Source organism: Eleutherodactylus coqui, chromosome 1 (assembly GCF_035609145.1).
Source record: "Eleutherodactylus coqui strain aEleCoq1 chromosome 1, aEleCoq1.hap1, whole genome shotgun sequence".
Lineage (NCBI taxonomy): Eukaryota > Metazoa > Chordata > Amphibia > Anura > Eleutherodactylidae > Eleutherodactylus > Eleutherodactylus coqui.
The window spans coordinates 7,166,003-7,190,332 of NC_089837.1; the positions used below are offsets into that span (position 1 = coordinate 7,166,003).

At 45.6% G+C, this 24,330-nt stretch overlaps 1 protein-coding gene across 1 annotated transcript in view; it reads left to right on the forward strand.

Annotated features, from left to right (window-relative positions):
- Nucleotides 1-1,549: 1,549 nt before the first annotated feature.
- The window catches only part of LOC136588015 (vomeronasal type-2 receptor 26-like), a 46,642-nt gene continuing 23,861 nt past the window's right edge, over nucleotides 1,550-24,330 (forward strand). The window contains exons 1-3 of the mRNA XM_066586904.1: nucleotides 1,550-1,680; nucleotides 4,312-4,594; nucleotides 10,978-11,790. Coding sequence (XP_066443001.1) covers nucleotides 1,550-1,680; nucleotides 4,312-4,594; nucleotides 10,978-11,790 — 1,227 coding nt within the window. The remainder of the gene's footprint in view (nucleotides 1,681-4,311; nucleotides 4,595-10,977; nucleotides 11,791-24,330) is intronic.

Sequence of the window (24,330 nt, forward strand, 5' to 3'; positions counted from 1 at the left end):
AATATGCTAGTATTTTTGCAGCAACTTTTGCATGAATGGCACTCCCTCATCGTAGGTGCCAATCACCCTTAGAGTGTTAATCGACGTTTTGGCTCGCGGTTTAAGTAAAATAGCTCGATCCTGTTTTTTTAGCAAAGTCGAAGGCTTGATCGACTATCTTGAAGGGGTATCCTCTATGGAGAAATCTCTCCTTTAATTTGTTGCCTTCATTCAGAAAAGTGGTTTCCGATGAGCAATTCCTTTGAAGCCTTAAAAATTGCCCTTTTGGGATCCCCCGGCGTAAGGGGAAAGGATGAAAGCTTTGCCAGGATAACAAGCTATTGGTGGCCGTCTTTTTCCTATAAAGAGTGGTGGATAGATATCCTTGAGATGTTTTTGCGACACATATGTCCAAGAAGGCCAGGGACTGTTCCTGTATTTCAGATGTTATCTTAAGGTTGATGTTCTTGATGTTCAAATGTTGAACAAAAGCCTGAAAGTCATCTATCGTTCCAGACCACAGGAGAAAATGTTGTCGATGTAACGGTGCCAAATTAATATTTTTTCCATCCACATGCTATTGCTCTCAGAAAAGACAAGATATTCCTCCCACCAGCCCAGGAACAAATTTGCGTAAGATGGGGCAACTGGACTCCCCATCGCGGTGCCCCTGAGCTGGTGGAAGATCTTGCCGTTGAAAACGAAATAGTTATGGGTGAGTATGAAATCAAGGAGGTCAAGTACAAATTGGTTGTGTCTGATGTACTCACAACCACATTGTTTGAGAAAATGGTGTACCGCCCCCAGGCCAATGTCATGCAGTATCAAACTGTATAAAGCCTCGATATCAAGAGAGGCTAGATACACACCCTCTTCGACATGTATACCCTCCAAATGTCGTAAGACATCCGGAGTGTCCTGGACATGGGAAGGAAGTGACTGTACGAATGGCCGTAAGATCTTGTCTAAGTAAATGCCGCTATTTTGAGAGAGGTTATCCACCCCGGAGACAGTGGGCCTCCCCTTAGGAGGATGGAGGCCCTTATGCACCTTGGGAAGGGAGTAGAAGGTGGCCACTTGTGGATGCACCGGAAGGAGAAAATCGTATTCCGTTTTGTCGATAGAGAGATCGTGCAAAGCTTGGTCCGTGGGATCTTGGGATAGGGTCCTATATGTGATTTTGTCATTAAGTATTCTATTACACATAGATATGTAGTCATCACGTGAGAGGATGACTATATTGCCCCCTTTATCCGCAGCCTTGATCACTATTTCACGGTTGTTCTCTAGACTTTTAAGGGCTCTCAGTTCCATAGGAGACAAATTTTTCTTTTTAGTTCGGAGGTCGGGACAGTTCTTAATTTCATTTTGAATGATCTTCTCAAAAATGTCCACATGCGGGGATTGTCCCTGGGGTGGAAATTTTGTACTATTAAGTTTGAGATCTGTAAAGGGTCCTTCTCCTCTCCCTCTAAAATTGTCTCGTTCAAGTTCTTCTAGTTCCCTTAATGCTGTCATCGCTAGACTCCAAGCCTAATTCCGTTGCCTTTTTGCGATCATTCATGTCAAAATGTTTTCTCCACCTCAATTTCCTCAAGAAGAGGGCCATGTCCTTCGTCCAGACAAACCTATCGAATTGGCATGTCGGGACGAAGGACAGGCCCCTCTCCAAGAGTCTGAGTTCACCTTCAGAAAGGATGTGTGAGGACAAATTGATGACCTGTAGTTTGTCTGAGGTGGCCATGGTTGAGTCAATGGTGTCACATATACCGGGTGTCAATGAAGTAGGATTATCAATGTTTGGATGTGCATGACTAGGATTCATAGGGGTTGCGCCGTTCCCTCATGAAGTAATGTCCGATTGGCTGTGCTAGGAAGCCTGTACCCCGATTTGTTTGGGCGCGGCCTCTTCCTCTGGCCCTGGGAGGGTGTCGTCCTTTGCCCTTCCCTAAAAAAAAACCCTGTTGAGTTCTTTTAGTGGATTCGCCTTCCGATTCTTCGCCCTCAGAGGAGCTGATTTCTGTATCTGATCTTATATATGAAATCTTGTATGCTCTACTCTCTCCATAATCCTGTAGGTTACGGGTGAACTGGGCGTGTTTTCTCTCTTTAATAAAGAGGGTATGTTTCTCTATGCTTTCCTGCAAAGATCTCTCTTTTGCGGGAAATTTAGGATCTGTGGCGAAAACCTTGGCTTTCTCTATTGCCTCTGTCAAGAGTCTAGAGTTTTTTTCATAGGTAAGTTTTTCTTCCTCTAGGAGTAAACCAATCAGACGTAAAGAGCTGTCTGTCACTTCTTTCTCCCACTTGGAGAGAAAGTCAGGGGTTTGACAGCGAGGGGGAGGAAGGAGTGGGGATCGGAGGCCTCTGGGGACAATGCCGTGTTCCAAATATTTTTGGAGGCCTTGGATCTCCAACCAGCTCGTCGTATATTCCCTGTATACTGATGTGAGATGTTTGAAGGTAGATTTAATAGAAGAAAATTTGACTGTGGGTGGAAGGTCTTATCCGAAAAAACGGAGTTGGCCTCCGAAAGCCATGAATTTGTATCAATATTGGTTGATAGAAAACCTGCCATAAGTAGCGTAAAAGTTGGTGTTGCTTTGCTCACCTCTTAGGATAGAGTAGGTAAGGGTGCACAGTCGGAAGGCCACTATATGGTTAATTTCGGACCATGTACCAAGGACTGTTGCACAACCTTTGCCTTTAGATTACGGCAGCCTTATATTAATTCATTGGTACGGGTCATTCTACCCAATTTTTGGTACGGGTCATCTTACCCATCTTGGAATGACAACTATTCCACTAGAAGGTTCCTGATGAGTCAGTTCTTGACAGAAACGCGTTGAACCAAACAACATCTGCGAACCAATCTATCCTGGCTGTCTGACTTTTTGGACAACAAACATATGAGTCATCTACCTTATTTCTGGCATTGTACCGGAATTATAACCTTCATTGCTAAAACCTATGAGTCATTGACCTCAATTTTTGGTCACCAGCCCCTAATCACGATCGGCCGGCACTAATTCATTCCTACATTATATATAGGTGCCACCGCCCCCTTTGTTCGTGAAATAACACTTAAATTAGGGTGCTCTCATAGTGTTGTTGACCACTGGCTCTATGTTGAGCTTATTTTAGTTTTGTATGTTTATCTGTGTTAGTGACATTGTGTCAGTGAAGCATCTTGTATTTTTTAAGTATTGTGTATTAAAATTTACGTTTTAAGGAATACACACAGTGAATATTTCCAAGGTCTATACTGTGAAGCACACACACACAACACATGAAAGCAAAAAGGGAGAAAGTAATAGAAAATACCAGTCTATAAAGCTGTTTCACACAGTCTTGGGGCGCAGAGTGAGTAGAAAGGTGGACAGTTCTTCATTTAGATGCATCTCCTGAGTCTGTGAGTGTGGGAAGATCCCCCTTTTGTTGTAATGTCTATGAGGATCCCACCTCCACCATCCTCTTCATGACTTCACTGAAGGTTAGCTGAATATGTGCACAGATCTTCCAGATGGAATCCCAATGTAACATTTCAGCCATATTTCCCTAGCAGGCCCTCAAAAAGGTAAGATATGGCCACCATGTTTTAACCTACAAGTGGATACCAAACATGATCTGCTAAAGATGGTTAGCTTTGCAGGTATGTGATTCTGTGGGTTCTGGGATTTGCACAATGACAGAAGTGAATGCAATGCACCAGTTGTACACTCATGGGTTTGAAAATATTACCACTATTGAGCTCGGACCTTCAAATAACCCATAAAGCCAGTTATATATTTGTTTTCTCTTTGGCCCATCTCACTTGAGGGAAATCGCAGTCAGCAAGTCTGGAGGATGTGTATCAGTGGGACAGGGAGACAATGGGATCTTCTGCAAATGTCTGATTTTATTACAAAAAAAGGCTTCTTGGCTGGTCCTAAAAAGAACAAATTGGATCAAAGGCTCCTCTGGTGTTGGTAGTAAAGACATTTGGATGAATATTGATGAGCTCTGCTTGGCAGGAAAGATGCCAAACAATCTACCTAGATCCACTCAGCTTTCCCTAGACCAGAACGGTGGCAGATTGAAACATAAAGATGAGTGACAATCTACCAGGAACATTTTATCACACAGTGTATCTTTACACACCATTATAGCTGCACAACCTTAACCATCTGATTTCCTGCAAATCTAGAATCCATAGTTGTCATGAAGGTTTTTCCACAATAGAACATAAAAATATCAAAATGGTAAAAATATCAGTAGGGTTAATACTTACTGATCAGATGGTCGCCAACACGACCTCCATTCATCTCCTACCACTTTATCTCATCTCCATAGACCCGTGCCTCAGTACTACAGGTATCTTCTGACTTTCCGTTTCGCTATTGAGGAAATTAACCGAGATCAGACAATTCTACCCAACATCTCTCTGGGATATCATGTATACGACTCGTGCTCCGACAGCAAGAAAGCTGTGAAAAGTGTCCTACAGATTTTATCAGGACCCGGAAGGACCGTCCCCAATTATTGTTGTAAAGAGCAGAGGAACGTAGCCGGATTTATTGGAGACCTGGGTTCAGAATCCATGGCTCAAATACTGGCCATATACCGGTACTCACAGGTAGGTGGCATCCTCATGTCCTTAGCTCTGTCAGAAAAACATGTTTCTGGTTCTCATTGATCATTGAGACTCGGATCTTAGCTGCATAGGTCGGTATCACTGAAAGGATAATGATAAAATATGACTTTTAATACTTAGAATTAAAAATTAGGAACTGCTCATAGCTAACAGTGATGACATTAATATGAAGCAAAGCATAAACCCAAAAACACAAAACCAAAAACAACACAAAAGAAGGGAGGACGGGGGGAACGCACCATGAAATGGCTGGATCTCCTTTTGTAGTTGGTTATCCCCATAGGCGTATACAAAAATGGCCTCTAATGGGTTTCCAAGCACAAAATGTGATAATTTGTGTAATACACACCGCGATCCTTCATTTATTAAATCATGTGTGTTGCAGTCACAGGCCCTTGGCATCATAATGATTGATCATGGAGGTGAAAGCACACTGTTTATTGGCAAATGCCACCATGCGAATGCGACCTCATCGGTGATGAACCTTCAGATGCCGTATCAATAGTTTGTGTTAAATGTCCTAAAGTTTAAGCTTTGGTTGTATTGTTGTTATTAGGCCAAGATCAATAGACCTTACACGCATCCGTTGTGGTACCCATCTAGTGACGTGAGGAGCGATAAACTCTTTTTATAACAACCGTTGTTTGACACTACGCACATTGCAACCACGTTAATGGTATCATCAGGGGTCCTATATGTGGACGTAACATTTATAACCATAAGCACAAAATGCAATGAAGGTCTAGGTCTAACCACCCTATTCCTACACCCGATCTTAGCACCATTTATTATTTGTATATTTCGAGCTGCAGGGTGATTCCCTGTTCCATCATTTACATCAGATTTGAGTTCTACGTATGCATTTTATGCTAGTATTATAATTGTTACATCCACATTACTGTCACTGAACGGCCACTCCTAGTAGGATATGAGGTACCAAGGATCAATGAACCAAAAAAAAAACTGGTACTTTCCAATATAGAACCGCTGATAGTTTGGTTGAAACATGCGTAGGGTCAAATAATGGTTGTTACAAAAGACGAGTCAATTAATGGATGTTATAAAAAGAGTTTACCGCTCATCACGTCACTAGATGGGTACCACAACGGATGCGTGTAAGGTCTATTGATCTTGGCCTAAGAACAACAATACAACCAAAGCTTAAACTATATGACATTTAACACAAACTATTGATACGGCATCTGATGGTTTGTCACCTACTAGCTGATTACCCGGCGTTGCCCGTGTATTTCTTTTTATACTCACTGACTTCCCCTGTAATTTTTGTTGCCAATGGCTATTTCTTATACCGCTGAGGTAAAATGAAAGCTGCACTGTGAATGGTGCCTATGGGTAACACAGACTTCCTTTCAGACAGCTTTCATAAGAGTGGGTGCTGGACTCATTTCTGTGTGGTACATAGTGGCTCAGTGCTAGTGGGAAGCTGTGTGGTAGTTGGAGCAGAGGAGGAGGTTGTCTGTGTAAGATATCGGAGGAGCAGGAGGTCTGTGTAATAGATTAGTATCTCAGGAGGAGGAGGTCGTCCATGTAATAGATTAGTGTATGATGAAGAGGAGGTTGTCTGTGTTAGATAAGACTGTGAAATAAAACCCATCTGCTTAAGTGCAATTCTGGCATTCCCACACCCCTACCCATATACATACTCACAGACAAGTGGTCGTTAGTAGTTTGATTATCCTTTCAGTGATACCTTGTTATTATAAGGATACCCATGACGTCTATACTGAGTATGCCATTTTCCAAATAAGGAAGTTGAAAAAATACCTTTGCAGCGCCACCTATAGGAGGGTGGCATTCCTTCAAATTAATGTGACTTTTTCACAAGTCTTAACAATGATTGGGAATAGAAAACCAAGACAGGAAACCATCCACTGACAGCCATTGCTTTTCTGGTTTGGTTTCCTGTTCCCAATCATTAAGACTTGTTAAAAAGTTACATTGTTTTGGGAAAATGAAACAAAAGTGGACCTTTTTGTACAAATGCACAATGTTATATTTGAAGGAAAAGAGAGCACTCAACACCAACACCAAAAGCTAATCCAACTGTGGAGCCTTGTGGAAGGCGCATCATGGTTTGGAGCAAATAGTGGAAGGAGCATCACGGTTTGGGGCTATGATAGAAGCAAAAGGTTTTTTCAGGCAGCACTCACTCAACATCCACAAAGGCAGGACCAAAATCCCATGCAACGCCACGGAATCGGGATCCCGGATCTCGATTCCACATGAACAGCATATAGTAGAAAGTGAGGTCCACGGCAGCTTAAGTTGATGCATAAAATCTTTGTATTTTAGTCCTCCATGTAGATTGCGGCGATCTACGTGGAGGAATAAAATACGTTTTTATGCATTAACTTAAGCTGCCGTGGACCTCACTTTCTACTATAGTTTGGGGCTACAGTGAAGGAGGTATCATGATTTAGGGCTATGATGGAGGGGTTTCATGGTTTAGGTGGCTTTGGCATGTGATCACAGAGGAAACAATGATCAAACTGAAGGGTGATGCAACAGGACAAGGATCCAAAGTACACAAGTAATTACATAAAAAATGGTGGGAAAAAAATGTTTTAGAATGGCAAAGTCAATCCTGGCCTTAATGTTCTAGAGATGCTGGGACATCAACTGAAGAGGGATGCTCACACAAGGCATCCCAGAAATAATGATAAGCTGTAAAACATTTTCAAGGATAAATGGCCCAACATTTCTCAATATTGTGCAAATCTTATTTGTAGCTACAGCCCATCGCAGAATAGACATATTTAAAACTGAATTTTATTCAAAATATTAAAAAATTCAGGCTGAAAACACATACAGAAGCTGAGTAGTACCCACACATGAAGTTTGGAAAGTGCAGAGTTGTAAACTTTGAGACATACACATTACATAAATCTACATAGACAAACCCATGTTGGTATCCAAGATGAAGGAATCCCTATACAGTATACAGAACACAATGACCCATAAAGCAAGGATTGGTAAAAGGAAAGAGATCTGATTTAAGGCATGCCAACCAGTAAGTGGGTTACACTGTAAGGTTAGTACATTGAGAATGACAGGGCCAGGATTGTCTTACTGCCTTCATTCATTCAACACGGATCTAAAATATGATCCTTGGATTAAACAATAAGTTGATTTGTGATTTCGAAATGTAACCTAGAATGATTTTTACTTTACAGAGGGAGTTCATTCATGGTTTAGTACACGTTGGTTCATGGCTTGACGTGTTTCACCACAACAACAGCTCATCAGGAACCTACAGAACCTATCCTCTCAATAGAGAAAAAGGCAATGAAAACTTCCCAGATTTTGGGAGGAATCAAATATAGGATCTATATGTAACAGGACCCAACCTAAGGGGTTGTATGAATACTCGGTCCTAATAGGCAGTTAGATAGTGAGAGTTTTCTCAAGATTCGGGTAATAATATAGTCACACAGAGACTCGGTTAGGAAGTAAAGAGAAAGAAGAAATAACTGGGTTTTCAAATCAATCTCTGAGGGAGAGGTGGGATAATAAACTATCTTTGTTAGACCCCCATTTCTCAATGTCCGCTCTATATCAACCTTCACCTTGTAGTCAGTTTAACCACAAAAACTAGTCCCTTTGAGGAGTACTCGCACCCTAAAATAATTTCTAGGCTAGCTTAGAACAACCAGGTCACGCAGCTAAGGCTATTCCTGAACCTAGAGGGCCAGGACCAGGTTAGCTCAGCTAAATAGTAGATGGAAGCATAACACCTGGCTGTATGAAGCTTAAAGGGGTTGTCCCGCGCCAAAACGTTTTTTTTTTTTCAACCCCCCCCCCCCCCCGTTCGGCGCGAGACAACCCCGATGCAGGCGTTAAAAAAGAACACCGGAGAGCGCTTACCTGAAGCCCCGCGCTCCGGTGACTTCTTACTTACCTGATGAAGATGGCCGCGGGGATCTTCTCACTCGGTGGACCGCAGGGCTTCTGTGCGGTCCATTGCCGATTCCAGCCTCCTGATTGGCTGGAATCGGCACGTGACGGGGCGGAGCTGCATGGAGCCGGCATCCTGCACGAGAGGCTCCATTGATAAAAGAAGAAGACCCGGACTGCGCAAGCGCGGCTAATTTGGCCATTAGACGCCGAAAATTAGTCGGCTCCATGGGAACGAGGACGCTAGCAACGGAGCAGGTAAGTGAAAAACTTCTTATAACTTCTGTATGGCTCATAATTAATGCACAATGTACATTACAAAGTGCATTAATATGGCCATACAGAAGTGTATAGACCCACTTGCTGCCGCGGGACAACCCCTTTAAGTTCTTGTGTAGTGGCACAGCATATGCTTTCCTGGTCCCCTCCATAAATGTCATATTTGTTATGTCTAATGTTGATGCACTGTGCAAAAACTGTGTCAAGTCATCATGTTATATGTATTGCACAGCTGCAGCACATGATGGGTTAACTGTTTGCATGAGACGGATATGAATGTTCGGTAAAGGTAGCAATTTATGTCCTGTCACATGGTGTGTCTGAGATTATAAATGTGTGTGATTGAGAGCGGGAAAGTTAGTTCCGTTCAGGGTTCATCTTCCTAGTCTAGGAGAGGAAAGCACAGAGCCACATGGGGGTACCTTTAACCCTAATGTGGTGAAGATGGAAGAGGAGAGGTTTCCCATTGTGAAAGGACCATCAATGCTAGAGGAGTGATCCCCAAAGGAGAGAGCGAGCATGAGCTGAACGTGAGTCTAATTGTCCAAGGCCCAGTGCAGAGGTACTCTGGTTATTTTTGAACTTCCTACGTGAACGTCCTGAAGTCTGGGATCACCACATAAAGCTGCAACTCTTCAATTGTTCACACCTGAGCGTCCTGAAGTCTGGGATCGCTGTGTGGAGGTACACATCTTCAATTGTTAACACACAGGTGTCCTGAAGTCTGGGATCGACGTGTGGAGGTACTTCTACTCAAGTCTGTCTTAATGCTTGCACTTGGAATATTTTTTGTTTTGCCTTGTACTGGTGGAAGTTCATTTTAAGTACAGTTTCGCCAAGCCCTGACCATTCCCATGGACCTGAGATACGTTATATCTGTCTGCGGCTCATTTATTCTCTGCCAAAGGTCAATCCAGTGTGTAACAGAACAGTAGCGTCACCCGTGACAACACCTCAATCACTGTTCGCTATGTTTATTGGGCATCCCTTTCCAAGGAGTGTCCGGAAGAAGCGCAGCGCTGCCCTGGCTGAGGCTACATGCATCCCTCTGGAAGGGAGCATGGTAAGTGCCGTCATGACAAGCCAGCACCTTGTTGCTCAGCTCCTCAACGTATGCCCTCTTGCTGACTAGTTTAGATAGTACAGCGCAATCACCCTACCTATAATCATCTAGATAAATAGGATTTCAAAATAATATAAGATGAGATGTGACCTGTAGACCTGATGGTGGACTGCAGGCAGGGGCCTAACTATAGGGGATGCAGTTGCACCTGGGCCAAGGAGCATTAGGGAGCCATAAGGCCATATAAAAAGCCCAATACTATAAATAAAGCATTATAGTTGGGGGCCCTGTTACAGTTTTGCATTGGGGCCCAGGAGCTTCAAGTTACTCCACTGACTGCAGGCATATAATTTGTTGAAGCAGGAATCCTATTTGAAGCTACTTACATTTGGTGTAAGTAATTGCTGCTAAAGGGGGTCTACAGTTTATTACATTCAGGGGTTTACTAACATTTTCTCCCTGCACTGTGGATGATTACTTAATGTGTTCAGTGTAAGCCATGACTGGTACAGCTGTATGTGTGTTAGTAGTCACATTGGGAAGAATTTACTAAGCTGGCATTTCCTGCATCGGGCTTAGGAAAATTTTCCTGTGCGGATGGTACGCTGAATACATGAGACACAGGCTTCTTTAGGCACTCAGTGCATACTCCCATCCTCTGTGTGCCTTGACAGAAATGTATGCCTGTCCCCAACAGGCCCACATTTCTGGCATAACTTATGCCAGTGTCTGGCATAAATTTCTTGGTACACCCTCCCAACAAGCCAGACCCTCTTTTCAAAGAAGGTTGTAGGGCTGACACAGAATGCTTAGAAGTCACAACATTTTTGTGCAAACGGTCCTTGCAGAAAATGTTCCCCATTGTGTCTGTCTATAATTGTAACTTAGATACAACCAGACCACATTTTATAATCAGTGCAGAAATGTATGGACTTCATTTACTGTTTCTTCCATCTGTAGTTAGGGTCCAGGAGGGGAGGTTCTGCCCTATGTGTGGGCTAGGCTGCTATTTCATACCAGCAATCATTTCTATTTCTTTTGGTTTTCCATTAGATTCTAGGCTATTTATTTGGCATTAATACTTGTTTTATATCATTACTCTTTATAGATCAGTTATGGGGCAACAAGTTCTGTTTTAAATGATCGACATCGCTACCCAACTTTTTACAGAACCAGTCAAAGTGCCCAGATCAGTTGTTTGGTGTTATCCAAGATAATGAAGTTCTTTAGATGGACATGGGTTGGGATTGTATGTTCAGATGATGACAGCGGTAATGAGGAGATTCAGATTTTGACACAATATCTGACCATGAATGAAATCTGTGTGGCCTACACCATAAAAGTAAAATATGTGAGCTTAAATGCTATACATGAGATAGAAAGAAAAAACATGGAGATCATCAGCAAGTCATCAGCCCAGGTTATCATACTCTGTGGGACGTATTCTGTATACCTTGCAGATTGGTTACACGCATTACGAATTGTGTTGCGGGATAAGACTCTGGTCTTCGGTCCTCCATTTGCTTTAATGGCAGCTATTATAGAACATCACAAAGAAGCATTAAATGGGAGTTTGGCTCTTGAACCTTTTCGGCTGCCTCTTCCAGATATGAGCAGCTTCTATGAAAGTTTCCAGACTGTAAATCATCCAGAAGACATGTTACTGGCTCATATTTGGCTGGTAAATGTCCACTGTCTATCAAGAGATTCCCGAATGAATGAATTACTTCAGTCCATATACAAGAAATCTCTTCATAACTGTACAGGGACAGAAAGGGTCACAGACTTTTATAACTTCCAAGACCCTGGTCTCTCTGACCGAGTCTATAAAGCAGTTTACATATTGGCTCAGGCTCTACATGATCTACGCCTCACCAGGAACTGTCAATCTGCAGAGATAAATTATAAGTACAGTCACATGGTAAGTGCAAAATGCGAGTGCCCATAAACATCTTATGGTATAACTGATATGTATGCCCAACTGTACTGTGAATAGTTGATCGTTGGCACATTCGCCGGCGTTGTGTACCTACTGCCATTATATTGCACTGCTAATGATGTTCTCCCTCTCCTAACATTCACTTTATTCACAAGCTGTTTGCAGAGATATATGTACGATGTACATACTCCATGATGGTAGTAATTGTACACAGTAAAGGCTCTCATACCCATTAGTGTTTAGTCATCCAATCCACCTATTACAGCTGGGCCAGACAAATCTTCAATTTCTATGTGGGCTGCTCAACTTCCTCTGACAGATGAGTTTGGAGAAAAAAAGTATGAGGGACCTTGATATCTGAGCCTCGTGTGGTGCAGAGTGTAAGTTCTCACATACAATTAGAAGGTTGCAAGTTCAATCCTTGTGTGGTTCAGGTGGCTGGCTCAAGGTTGACTCAGCCTTCCATCCTTCTGGGGTCTGTAAAATAAATAAATAATTACCTGAAAGTGCTGCAGAATACGTTGGTGCTATACAAATAGCAAGATTTTTTATTTTAATGCTTGATCCTTTTGTTCTCTTGAAGAAAGTTTGTATGGCTGTGACCTACCCCCCCCCCTAAAGATGTAAACACCCAGCCAAGCCAAACAGAGCTGAGGGACACAATGATCATTCAGCCAACAGCTGTTGAAGGTGTGTGGGCACCTTTAATTTAACCCCTTGGTAACCAAGCCTACTTGTACCTTAAAGGAGATGTCCCGCGCCGAAACGGGTTTTTTTTTTTTTAAACCCCCCCCCCCCCCGTTCGGCGCGAGACAACCCCGATGCAGGGGTTAAAAAAACCACCCGCACAGCGCTTACCTGAATCCCGGCGGTCCGGCGTCTTCATACTCACCTGCTGAAGATGGCCGCCGGGATCCTCTGTCTTCATGGACCGCAGGGCTTCTGTGCGGTCCATTGCCGATTCCAGCCTCCTGATTGGCTGGAATCGGCACGTGACGGGGCGGAGCTACACGGAGCTACACGGAGCCCCATAGAGAAGAGGAGAAGACCCGGACTGCGCAAGCGCGGCTAATTTGGCCATCGGAGGGCGAAAATTAGTCGGCACCATGGAGACGAGGACGCCAGCAACGGAGCAGGTAAGTATAAAACTTTTTATAACTTCTGTATGGCTCATAATTAATGCACAATGTACATTACAAAGTGCATTAATATGGCCATACAGAAGTGTATAACCCCACTTGCTGCCTCGGGACATCTCCTTTAATGACCAGGCAAATTTTTGGAAACCTAACATGTGTAACTGTAACATAGAATAACTCCGTAAAGGTTTTGCATCTCCTAGTGATTCTGACATTACTTTTTCGCCACATATTGTGCTTCACTTGGTCGTAAAAATAGACTGATATAACTTGTGTACATTTGTTAAAAGCAACACAATTGGGAAAATTGGGGAAAAATTGTCTTTTTTTTTTAATTGCAATATCTCAAATATGTGCAAACATACTGTCCAGATTTTTGATAAGATATATACTCCATGTGTTTACTTTATTCTGGAAGCGCATTTACAAAACTTTAGTTTATTTTTTTTTAGCATTTAAAGGTGAATATCCACTAGCGTTTTTCCACTCGCGAATTCGCTGCGTTGTTTTTTTTTCCAGATGTCAATGGGACTTTCTAATGTTAAAATCTCAATGCAGTTGACGTTTTTGCTGCGTTACGATTTTAACATTAGAAAGTCCCATTGATATTTGAAAAAAAACAAAAACGCAGTGAATTAACAGCGGGAAAAAAATGCTAGTGGGTAGTCACCCTTAGAGACATACAGATTTAACATTCATTATTAAAAATTTGAGGAACATTTTGTTTTCCTGCACGAAGCCAAGTTTGCAAACGCTCAGAGGTGTCAGAATGATAGATACCCACACAAATGACCCTATTTTGAAAAATACACCCCTTAACGACCGCCAATATGTCTTTTGATGGCCTCCCAAGCTGGCTCTCTCCTAAACCCCCTGCCCCTCCCCTGAACCCCCTGCCCCTCCCCTGCACCCCAAAGCAAAAAGTTTTAGTGCACCTGGAAATATAGAAAGCTGCCAAATCCATATTTTGTAAATAGAAACTACCAGGGACCCTTGTGATTGGTCCATGGAGACATGGATGGCTGTGATAGTCATATCACAGCCATAGATGGCATGTGTTTTGAGAATTATGCACAAGATTAGTGCTGTATGATGCTCTGCCCTCTCAGAGCGTTTTCTGGGAGGAGAGAGAGAACACGTTCTTCTTGCGCTGTGACGTGCCGTGCTAAGCTAACCCACGAGAAAAGGTTAGCAGAGGCAGGCGAGGGCCCCCGCCTCTACCTTGCCCAGCTTCTCGGAGGGGGTGCCCAGGCTTGGGGCAGTCACCTCATTCTCACACCACTGCATGGGAGAGGGGATCACAGAGAGTCAGACGGTGGAGACGGGCAGGCCCCCGCCTCTACTTTGCCCAGCTTCTCGAAGGGGGTGTCTAGGCTTGGGGCGGCCGCCTCATCCTTGCACCACAGTGTGGGAGAGGGGCTCGCAGGGGCTCACATGGCAGAGGTGGGCGAGGGCCACCGCCTCTACCTTGCCCGGCTTCTCAGAGGTTGTGTCTGTGCTTGCGGCGGTCACCTCATCCTCGCACCACTGCGTGCGAGAGGGGCTCACATGGGGGTCACACGGCGGAGACGGGCAGGCGCCCACATCCACCTTGCCCTGCTTCTCAGTGGGGATGCCCAGGCTTGGAGCGGTCGCCTCATCTTCGCACCGATTGCGTGGGAGAGGGGCTCACAAGGGGTCACATGGCAGATATGGGCAGGCGCCCACCTCAGCCTTGCCCGACTTCTCGGAGGGGGAGCCCAGGCTTGAAATGGCCACACGTTGGCCCCACGGCCAGACAAGCAGAGTGGGGACTTGGCAGGGAAGAGGGGGACTCAGTGGCTCTGCCCCAAGGGAGGCAGCGGTGGGGGAAGGCTGTGGTGCATTGACTGAGTGTGTCCCCACTCCTTCTCAGCACTTTGAGAAAATGTGTCAAAGACCACAGCTCTTTCCCATTGGCCCCGACAAGGTGCTCGTTGTGACGTTTTGCGAGTCCTTACTTTACCGACGTCGGCTCTATCAGGGGAAACTGGCCTGCTCCTTCCGCCTTCTGGGAAACGCTGCTCGGCCCGGAGCGCCCAGGATTTTCCTCATTCCACGTTACCATCATTAGCGTTACCATCCCACTGCTTTGCCTTCTGAGAAGTTTGCTGCTAAGCATAAAGGCCAACGCTTTGCGGTTGGAACAGGAGACGGGGATGACAGTATGTCGCTTAATAGCCAGACCACCCTCATGTCTATATTTCAGTGCGGTTTGGAGGAGGAGGGGGAGGAGGAGAAGGAGGAGGGGTAAGAGCCTGCTGGCCACACTGCAGAGGGTACCCATGCTGCTTGCCTCTCATCTGTTCAGCACGTATGGGCTAGTGAGGACAGCGATGTGTTGCGTACTGGTACCCTGGCACACATGGCTGACTTCATGTTAGGCTGCCTTTCCCGTGACCCTCGCGTTAGACGCATTCTGGCCAAACATGGATTACTGGGTGTACACCCTTCTAGACCCACGTTATAAGGAGAACCTTTCCATTTTCATTCCCGAAGAGGAAAGGGGTACGAGAGTGATGCAATACCACAGGGCCCTGGTGGAAAAAGTGATGCTAAAGTTTCCATCTGACAGCGCTAGTGGCAGAAGACGCAGTTCTGAGGGCCAAGTGGCAGGGGAAGCGCGGGGATCAGGCAGCATGTCCAGCACAGGCAGGGGAACACTCTCCAAGGCCTTTGCCAGTTTTATGTCTCCCCAGCAAGACTGTGTCACCACTCCCCAGTCAAGGCTGAGTCGGAGGGAGCAATGTAAAAAGATGATGAGGGAGTACATAGCCGATCGTACCACCATCCTCCATGATCCCTCTGCTCTATACAACTATTGGGTGTCAAAGCTGGACATGTGGCACAAACTTGCACTGTACACCTTGGAGGTGCTGGCCTGCCCTGCCGCTAGCGTCTTGTCAGAGAGGGTGTTTAGTGCAGCTGGGGTATCATCAGGGATAAGCATACCCGCCTGTCAACTGCCAGCGCCGACATGCTTACACTCATAAAGATGAACAAAGGCTGGATTTCTCCAGACTTCTCTTCTCCACCGGTGGAAAGCAGTGGAACCTAAAGATTCTTTTAGCTGCAACAGGAGAAATATCCACTCTCTAACCCCCAAAAAAGGAAGAAGTAACTTGGTCTATCCCTTTCGGAACTTCCTCCTCCTCCTAAAACAGCATGTCATTGTGCTGAAACGCCAATTTTACGGGGGTTAAAACAAATTTTGTCGGAGGGCTGTCTCCAGGCTCTGTTGCAAATAAAGCGACAGCTACATTTAAAAAAAAATGTTTATGGCTTTCACCTGCCTTCAGGGTTAAGCAATTTTTCAGGGGTACACTTGTACTCTTGGTACACCGATTTTTCAGGCCCTCGCCTATACTCTTACCCAACTAATTTTTCTTACCCTCGCCTATACTCTTGGCAAACAAATTTTTTCAGGTGTTCGCTGATACTCATGGTACACCAATGTTTGAGGGGTTCGCCTATGCTCATGGTACACCAATGTTTGAGGGGTTCGCCTGTACACTTGCAAAAGAAAAGTTTCAGGGGTCCGCCTATACACTTGCTACTAAGAGGTTTGGGGGGTCCGCCTATACACTTGCTACTAAGAGGTTTTGGGGGTCTGCCTATGCACTTGCTACTAAAAGGTTTGACGGGTTTGCCTATACTCTTGCAAGAGAAAATTTTCGGGGGTCCACCCATACACTTGCTGCTAAAAGGTTTGGGTGGTCCACCTATACACTTGCTACTAAAAGGTTTGAGGGGTTCTCCTATACTCTTGCAACAGAAAAGTTTCAGGGGTCCGCCTATTCACTTGCTACTAAGAAGTTTGGGGGGTCCACCTATACACTTGCTACAGAAAGGTTTGATGGTTTCGCCTATACACTTGCTGCTAAAAGGTTAGAAGGGTCCGCCTATGCACTTGCTACAAAAAGGTTTGAGGGGTCCGGCTATACTCTTGCAACAGAAAAGTTTCAGGGGTCGGCCTATACACTTGCTACTAAGAGGTTTGGGGGTCTGCCTGTACACTTGCTACAGAAAGGTTTAAGGGGTTCACCTGTACTCTTGCAACAGAAAATTTTCAGGACTTCACCTATACTTTTGCTACAGATATGTTTCTGGGGTTTACCTATACATTTGCAACAGAAAAGTTTCAGGGGTCCGTCTATACATTTGCTACTAAGAGGTTTGAGGGGTTCGCCTAAACACTTGCTACTAAAAGGTTTGGTGGGTTCTCCTATACACTTGCTACTAAAAGGTTGGATGGGTCCGCCTATACTCTTGCAATGGAAAAGTTTCAGTGGTCCGGCTATACACTTGCTACTAAGAGGTTTGGGGGGGTTCACCTATACACTTGCTACTAAAAGGTTTGAGGGGTTCGTCTATACTCTTGCAAAAAAAAAAAAAAAATTCAGGGGTTCGCCTATACACTTGCTACTAAGAGCTTTGAGGGGTTCACCTGTACACTTGCAACAGAAAATTTTCAGGGGTTCACCTATACTCTTGTTACAGAAATGTTTCTGGGATTTGCCTATACATTTGCAACAGAAATGTTTCAGGGGTCTGCCTATGCATTTGCTACGAAGAGGTTTTGGGGGGGGGGTCTGCCTATACACTTACTACTAAGAGGTTTGGGGGGTCTGCCTATACACTTGCTACTAAAAGGTTTGATGGGTTTGGCTATACACTTGCAACAGAAAAGTTTCAGGGGTCCGCCTATACACTTGCTACTAAGAGGTTTGGGGGGGTCCGCCTATACACTTGCTACTAAAAGGTTTGAGGGGTTCGGCTATACTCTTGCAACAGAAAGGTTTCAGGGGTCCATCCATACATTTGCTACTAAAAGGTTTGGGGGGTCCACCTATACACTTGCTACTAAAAGGTTGGAGGGGTCTGCCTATACAATTGCTACTAAGAGGTTTGGGGGGGTCCGCCTATACACTTGCTACTAAAAGGTTTGAGGGTGTCGCCTATACACTTGCTACTAAAAGGTTGAAGGGGTTCGCCTATACAATTTTTGCTAAAAGGTTTGAGGGGTTCGGCTATACTCTTGCAACAGAAAAGTTTTTCAGGGGTCTGCATATACACTTGCTACTAAGAGGTTTTGGGGGTCCGCCTGTGCACTTGTTACTAAAAGGTCTGAGCGGTTCGCCTATACCAGTGATGGCAAACTTTTTAGAGATCGAGTGCCCAAACTGCAACCTAAAACCTACTTATTTATTGCAAAGTGGCAACACATCAGGGGGCGGGGCTTATGACGACATATGATTTTTACCTCCATCGTTCTTAAAAGGACAGGACCGTTTGGAAATAGACCAGGTGCAGATTTTGACTTCTTTTGGATGCGGAAATGCTGTGGAATTTGCCACGGTAATTTCCGCTGAGGACATTCTGCAGCATTTTCACCTCATGTAAACATATCCCAGCAGTGATAGTGACCCCCCAGAGCGGCCCCAGTAGTAATAGTGACCCACCCCAGTGCAGCCCCAGTAGTAATGGTGACACCCCACAGCGGCCCCCAGTAGTAATAGTGACACCCCACAGCGGCCCCCAGTAGTAATAGTGACACCCCACAGCAGCCCCCAGTAGTAATGGTGACACCCCACAGCGGCCCCCAGTAGTAATGTGAAACCCCACAGTGGCCCCCAGTAGTAATGGTGACACCCCACAGCGGCCCCCAATAGTAATGGTGACATCCCATAGCGGCCCCAGTAGTAATAGTGAGACCGAGACCTATATACTTACCCCCTCCTACTCTGCTCGGCGCTGCTGCTGGCGCCCATTCCGGGTGCACACTTTGATGACAGTGTGCTTCAGGATGCCTCAACCCCCTGCTCCCGCGGAACCTAAGAGAGACAGCAGGGGAGGGGTATCCCGGCTGCACATTGACGACACTGTGTGCGCCGGGATCAGCGCTGCTGAGTGAACGCTGGCAAGGGAGCTGCGGCCCCTGCCAGTAATCACTAACGTGGTGAGCGGCAGAAGGTGGCACGTGCCATCAGGGAGGGCTCTGCGTGCCGCCTCTGGCACACGTGCCATAGGTTCATCATCACTGGCCTATACTCTTGCAACAGAAAATTTTCAGGGGTCCATCTATACTCTTACAAGAGAAAAGTTTCAGGGGTCTGGCTATACACTTGCTACTAAGAGGTTTAGGAGGTCCACCTATACACTTGCTATAGAAAGGTTTGGGGGGTTCGCCTGTACACTTGCTGCTAAGAAGTTTGGGGGTCCGTATATACACTTGCTACTAAAAGGTTTGAGGGATTCTCTTATACTCTTGCAACAGAAAAGTTTCAGGGGTCCGCTTATACACTTGCTACTAAGAGGTTTGAGGGGTTCGCCTATACACTTGCTACTAAAAGTTTGGTGGGGTCCGCCTATACACTTGCTACAGAAATGTTTCAGGGGTCCGGCTATACACTTGCTAATAAAAGGTTTGAGGGATTCGCCTATACTCTTGCAACAGAAAAGTTTCAGGGGTCCGCCTATACACTTGCTACTAAGAGGTTTGAGGGGTCCGCCTATACAATTGCTACAGAAAGGTTTGAGGGGTTTGCCCCAACTGTGGGTGCACAAAGGTTTCCCATAGCTGTGTTCAGCTGTCTGGCATGAATACACAGAATGACTAGGGCAAAGGTGTGGGCCGAGATTCTGGGTGGGATGAAACTCTGCCATGTGTGGTCACTCTGATTTCTTCATGTGTAATACTGTTTTTGAGCTTCATGGGCTCGCCTATGCTGTGGGTGCACAAAGACTTCCCATTGCGGAGTTTTACCTATTTGGCAAAAATACACTGACTGACTAGGGTAGGGTGCAGAGTGCAGATGGCTTTCCCATTGCAGTGTTTAACTATCTAACACCTACACAGAATGAATTGTGTGAGGACACATGGATTTCCCATAGCTATGTAACTCACGGCACCTTGCGTCACACAAGGTGAATGCTGGAACTGAGCCTGACCCAGGGCCCGCTCACGTGCTTCCCACACAAAGTATTGTGGCTCCTACCTCGGTCATGCTTTCTCGGGCTTATTATGCCACCTCCCCCTGCTGCTTGGGGTCTGGGGATCTGCGTTGGTCGGCATGTATTATCTCTCGTGCTACAAATTACCACAGTTATCCGAGATACAGGATTGGAGGGTTCACAGGAATCGTTAGTGATTTCATGAGACTTTCACAGGGTCACTGTATACCTGTGGTGGCTACTTTTGCGACACCTCCTGCTGCAAACCAATCTTTGGTGTTAGTATGTGCTGCTGCATTGTGGAGATGTGTAGAAGTACTGGCACCTGAGTCCCCTTTATGCCCACGTTAGCGGTTCCGGACAATTTTGTGACGGAGGTGGCACGGGATTGGAATGATGATCGTACGCAATTTATCATCAATTCTCAACAGCATTGTGGGCTATCGCACACACTTTCGAAGAGGGTCGCTGCCTAGCCATGCCAACCCTCTGTAGTGTTAGTCTCCGGTTCCTCCTCATCCAGTACGCACTTATAAATAGACATGAGGGTGGTGTGGCTATGCAGCCAGCGTGTGGCATGAGGGCAGCTGAACGCTACGCAGGGAAAATTTGTGTGCGCTGTGGACGCAGGGTTGTGCGGGGGGTTGGGCAGCATGTAACCCAGGAGAAGAGGCAGCGGTGTCACCCGCAGACAGTGATTGTCCTTGGTTGCAGGTAGTGTGGTGCTTAGCTGAGGTGTGCCTTGTTAATGAGGGTTTGTCCGATGTAAATTCTTAGGGGGGTGACCGCCAGACTCTTGCCCCTATTGTGGCTTAATGTGGGACCTGGGAGACTCAGATGCAGCCATGCATGCTGCCCCTGCCCTTCCCTATCCGTTTCTGTGGTGTTTCCATGACTTTCTGAGGTTTTCTGGTGTTTCACAAATCATCCCCTATGCGGAGCATCGGTCCCATACAAAAATGCTCGAGGCCCCGTTTGACTTCAATAGGGTTCGTTACTCGAAACGAGCTCTCGAGCATTACGGAAAGTTCGAATCGAGTACTGAGCACCCGAGCATTTTAGTGCTCGCTCATCTCTAGTCTTAACTGATTCAAGCTGGCTCTCCGGTATACCACTGGAACATCGGGTTACTGATATATGCGTTCTTGGATGTTGGGTGGCGGTGGGTCCCCTTGGGCAGGGTGTGTCTCATCTGGCACCTGGTAAGTCAATCTACCACCTCCTTTCTTTTTTTCTCTTATTGAATTTCTAAACTATGGAGCACTATTTCAAGTTTTGTTTTGCCTCAAATTTTGGATTTTATGGCTGCGGTCAAGATCTAAAGAATTGAATGACACAAAAGTCCTAAGGTGAGGCAGACTGGTCAAAGTGCGGTGCAAGAAAAAGCATGTAGGCTTATTTATATTAGATATAGGGTGATTATGACGGCATCTCAGTGGTCCTGGGATAATTTGCTTTGTTCTTAAAGGGGTTGTCCCACGGCGAAATGCAATTTTTTTTTCAACCTAACCCCGCATTCTGCACCATTAAAATCAATACCGTTTGTAATGAAAAAAAAAAAATCGCTTACCTCCTTCCCAGTTCGCGCAGTATCTTCTTTTCTTCTTTTAAAGATGGCCACCGGTACTTTCCCAATGATGCACCACGGTTTTCTCCCATGGTGCACCGCGGGTCTTCTCCCATGGTGCACCATGGATTGTCTTCTCCTTCCTTGCGTTCCACTGCCAATACAGCCACCTAATTGGCTGATCGGCACCACGTGATGGAGGCGGAGCTACGATGACGACGCGCAGACCAGCTCTATGGCGCGAGCGTGCCGGAGCAGCCCCATTCACCAGGCAGAAGACCGCACAGCGCAAGCGCGTCTAAAGAAGCCAGAAGACACAGAAATTAAACGGAGCCATGGAGACGGGGACGCCAGCACCGGAGGGGGTAAGTGTATAACTTCTGTATGGCCAATATTTAATGCACGATGTATATTACAAAGTGCATTAATATGGCCATACAGAAGTACTTAACCCCACTTGCTTTCGCAGGACAACCCCTTTAACAGGAGACAAACAGCAGATGGACTTTAGTGTGTAACACTGAACCACCATGTACCCAAACCTCATGTGGAATTTCAGCAGTTCTTGCTGCCTTGCCACTTTTCAGCTGTTTGCTAGCCTTGATGTCTCCTCCAAGGTGGGGATCTCATTAAGTTCTGTTTCCTCTGACTGTTTTGGGATGCAATGTATTGCTGAGTCCTGTACCATGTGTTGGTGCTGACCACTGATTTAGGATAGATGTCTTGTCTTCTAGAAGTGTTAGACCATCTACACCGTGCAAGGGACTTTGAATTCTGTGTAAAAACCTATATATCATCTTCAGGCCTTCATAAAACACTATGCATTCATCAATCTCTGTGAGGAGCTGATTTTTCTCTGCAAGATTGGTCCACAATTCTTTTTGGATAACTCACAGTCTATACTGAAGGTTACTACAAGTAATGGGAAGTGTTTGTGCACCCACAGCATATCCAAGCCCCTGGATCCCAAGAAAAGTATTACACATGAAGAAATCAGAGTGCCCAAACATGGCAGAGTTTCACCCCCGCCAAGGGCCTCGGCCCACATTTCTATCCTAGTCAGTCAGTGTATTTGTGTCAGACAGGAAAAACACCGCAATGGGAAGTCTTTGTGCACTCACAGCATAGGCAAGCCCAAGGAACTCAAGCATGGTATTACACTTGAGGAAATCAGCGTGCCCAAACATGGCAGAGTTTCACCCTGTTAAGAGCCTCTGCCTACATTTCTACCCTAGTCAGTCAGTGTGTTTGTGCCAGACAGGTAATACAACGCAATGGGAAGTCTTTGTGCACCCACAGCATAGGTGAGCCCAAGGAAATTAAAGATGATATTACGCCTAAAGAAATCACAGCACCCAAATATGGCAGAGTTTCCCCCTGCTAAGGGCCTCGGCCCATATTTCTACCCTAGTCAGTCAGTGTATTTGTGCCAGACAGGTAAAACACAGCAATGGGAAGTCTTTGTGCACTCACAGCATAGGCAAGCTCAAGGAACTCAAGCATAGTATTACACATGAGGAAATCAGAGTGCCCAAACATGGCAGAGTTTCACCCTGCTAAGAGCCTTGGCCTCGGCCCACATTTCTGCCATAGTCAGTCAGTGTGTTTCGGCCAGACAGGTAATACAACTCAATGGGAAGTCTATGTGCACCCACAGCATAGACGAGCCCCTGGAAACCAAGGAAAGTATTACACATAAAGAAATCAGAGCACCCAAACAAGGAAGTTTCACCCTGCCAAGGACCTCCACCTCGGCTCACACCCTCAGTAATCGTGGTCATAAAGCGGACTCGGATGCTAGTGTAGCTGTGACCGTCTCATTAATGCAGTAACGTTCCTTTTGTTTGGCCCAAACCAGTTCCTCAGATAACTGTGGTAACACAAGGGAAAATGCATGTTGCCCAGTGCTGATCCCCTGACCCCAAGTAAGAGGAGGAGGTGGCCTTTCAAGGCCAAGACACCATGACCAAGCTAGGACCCGCAATAGTCTGTGTGGAAAGTACGTGAGTAGACCCTGGGGCAGGCTTGGTCCTAGCTTCCACCTTGTGTGACCCAAGGTGCCACGAGTTACATAGCAATAGGAAATCCATGTGTCCACACACTATTCATTCTGTGTAGGTGTCAGATAGCTCAACACCGCAAGGGGAAGTCTTTGAGTTACTTGGGCTCGCCTATGCTTTCAGTCCACAATGATAGTATTATATAGGATGAAATCAGAGTGCCCAAACATGGCAGAGTTTCACCCCGCCAAGGACCTTGGACTCAGCCCACATTTCTGCCCTAGTCAGTCAGTGTATTTGTTCCAAATAGGTAAAACACCGCAATGGGTAATCTTTGGACATCCACAGTATAGGCAGACCCCTGTAACATTTCTGTAGTAAAAGTGTAGGCGGACACCAGTAACATTACAGTAGCAGAAGTATAGTCAGACCCCTGTAACATTCCTGTAGCAGAAGTATAGGCAGACCCCAGTAACATTCCTGTAGCAGAAGTATAGGCAGACCCCTGTAACATTCCTGTAGCAGAAGTATAGGCAGACCCCAGTAACATTCCTGTAGCAGAAGTATAGGCAGACCCCTGTAACATTCCTCTAGCAAAAGTATAGGCAGACCCCTGTAACATTTCTGTAATAAAAGTATAGGCAGACCCCAGTAACATACCTGTAGCAAAATTATAGGCAAACCCCTGTAACATTTCTGTAGCAAGAGTATGGGTGGACCCCAGTAACATTCCTGTAGCAGAAGTGTAGGTGGATCCGAGTAACATTCCTGCAGCAGAAGTGTAGGTCGACCCGAGTAACATTTCTGTAGTAAAAGTATAGGCGGACCCCAGTAACATTCCTGT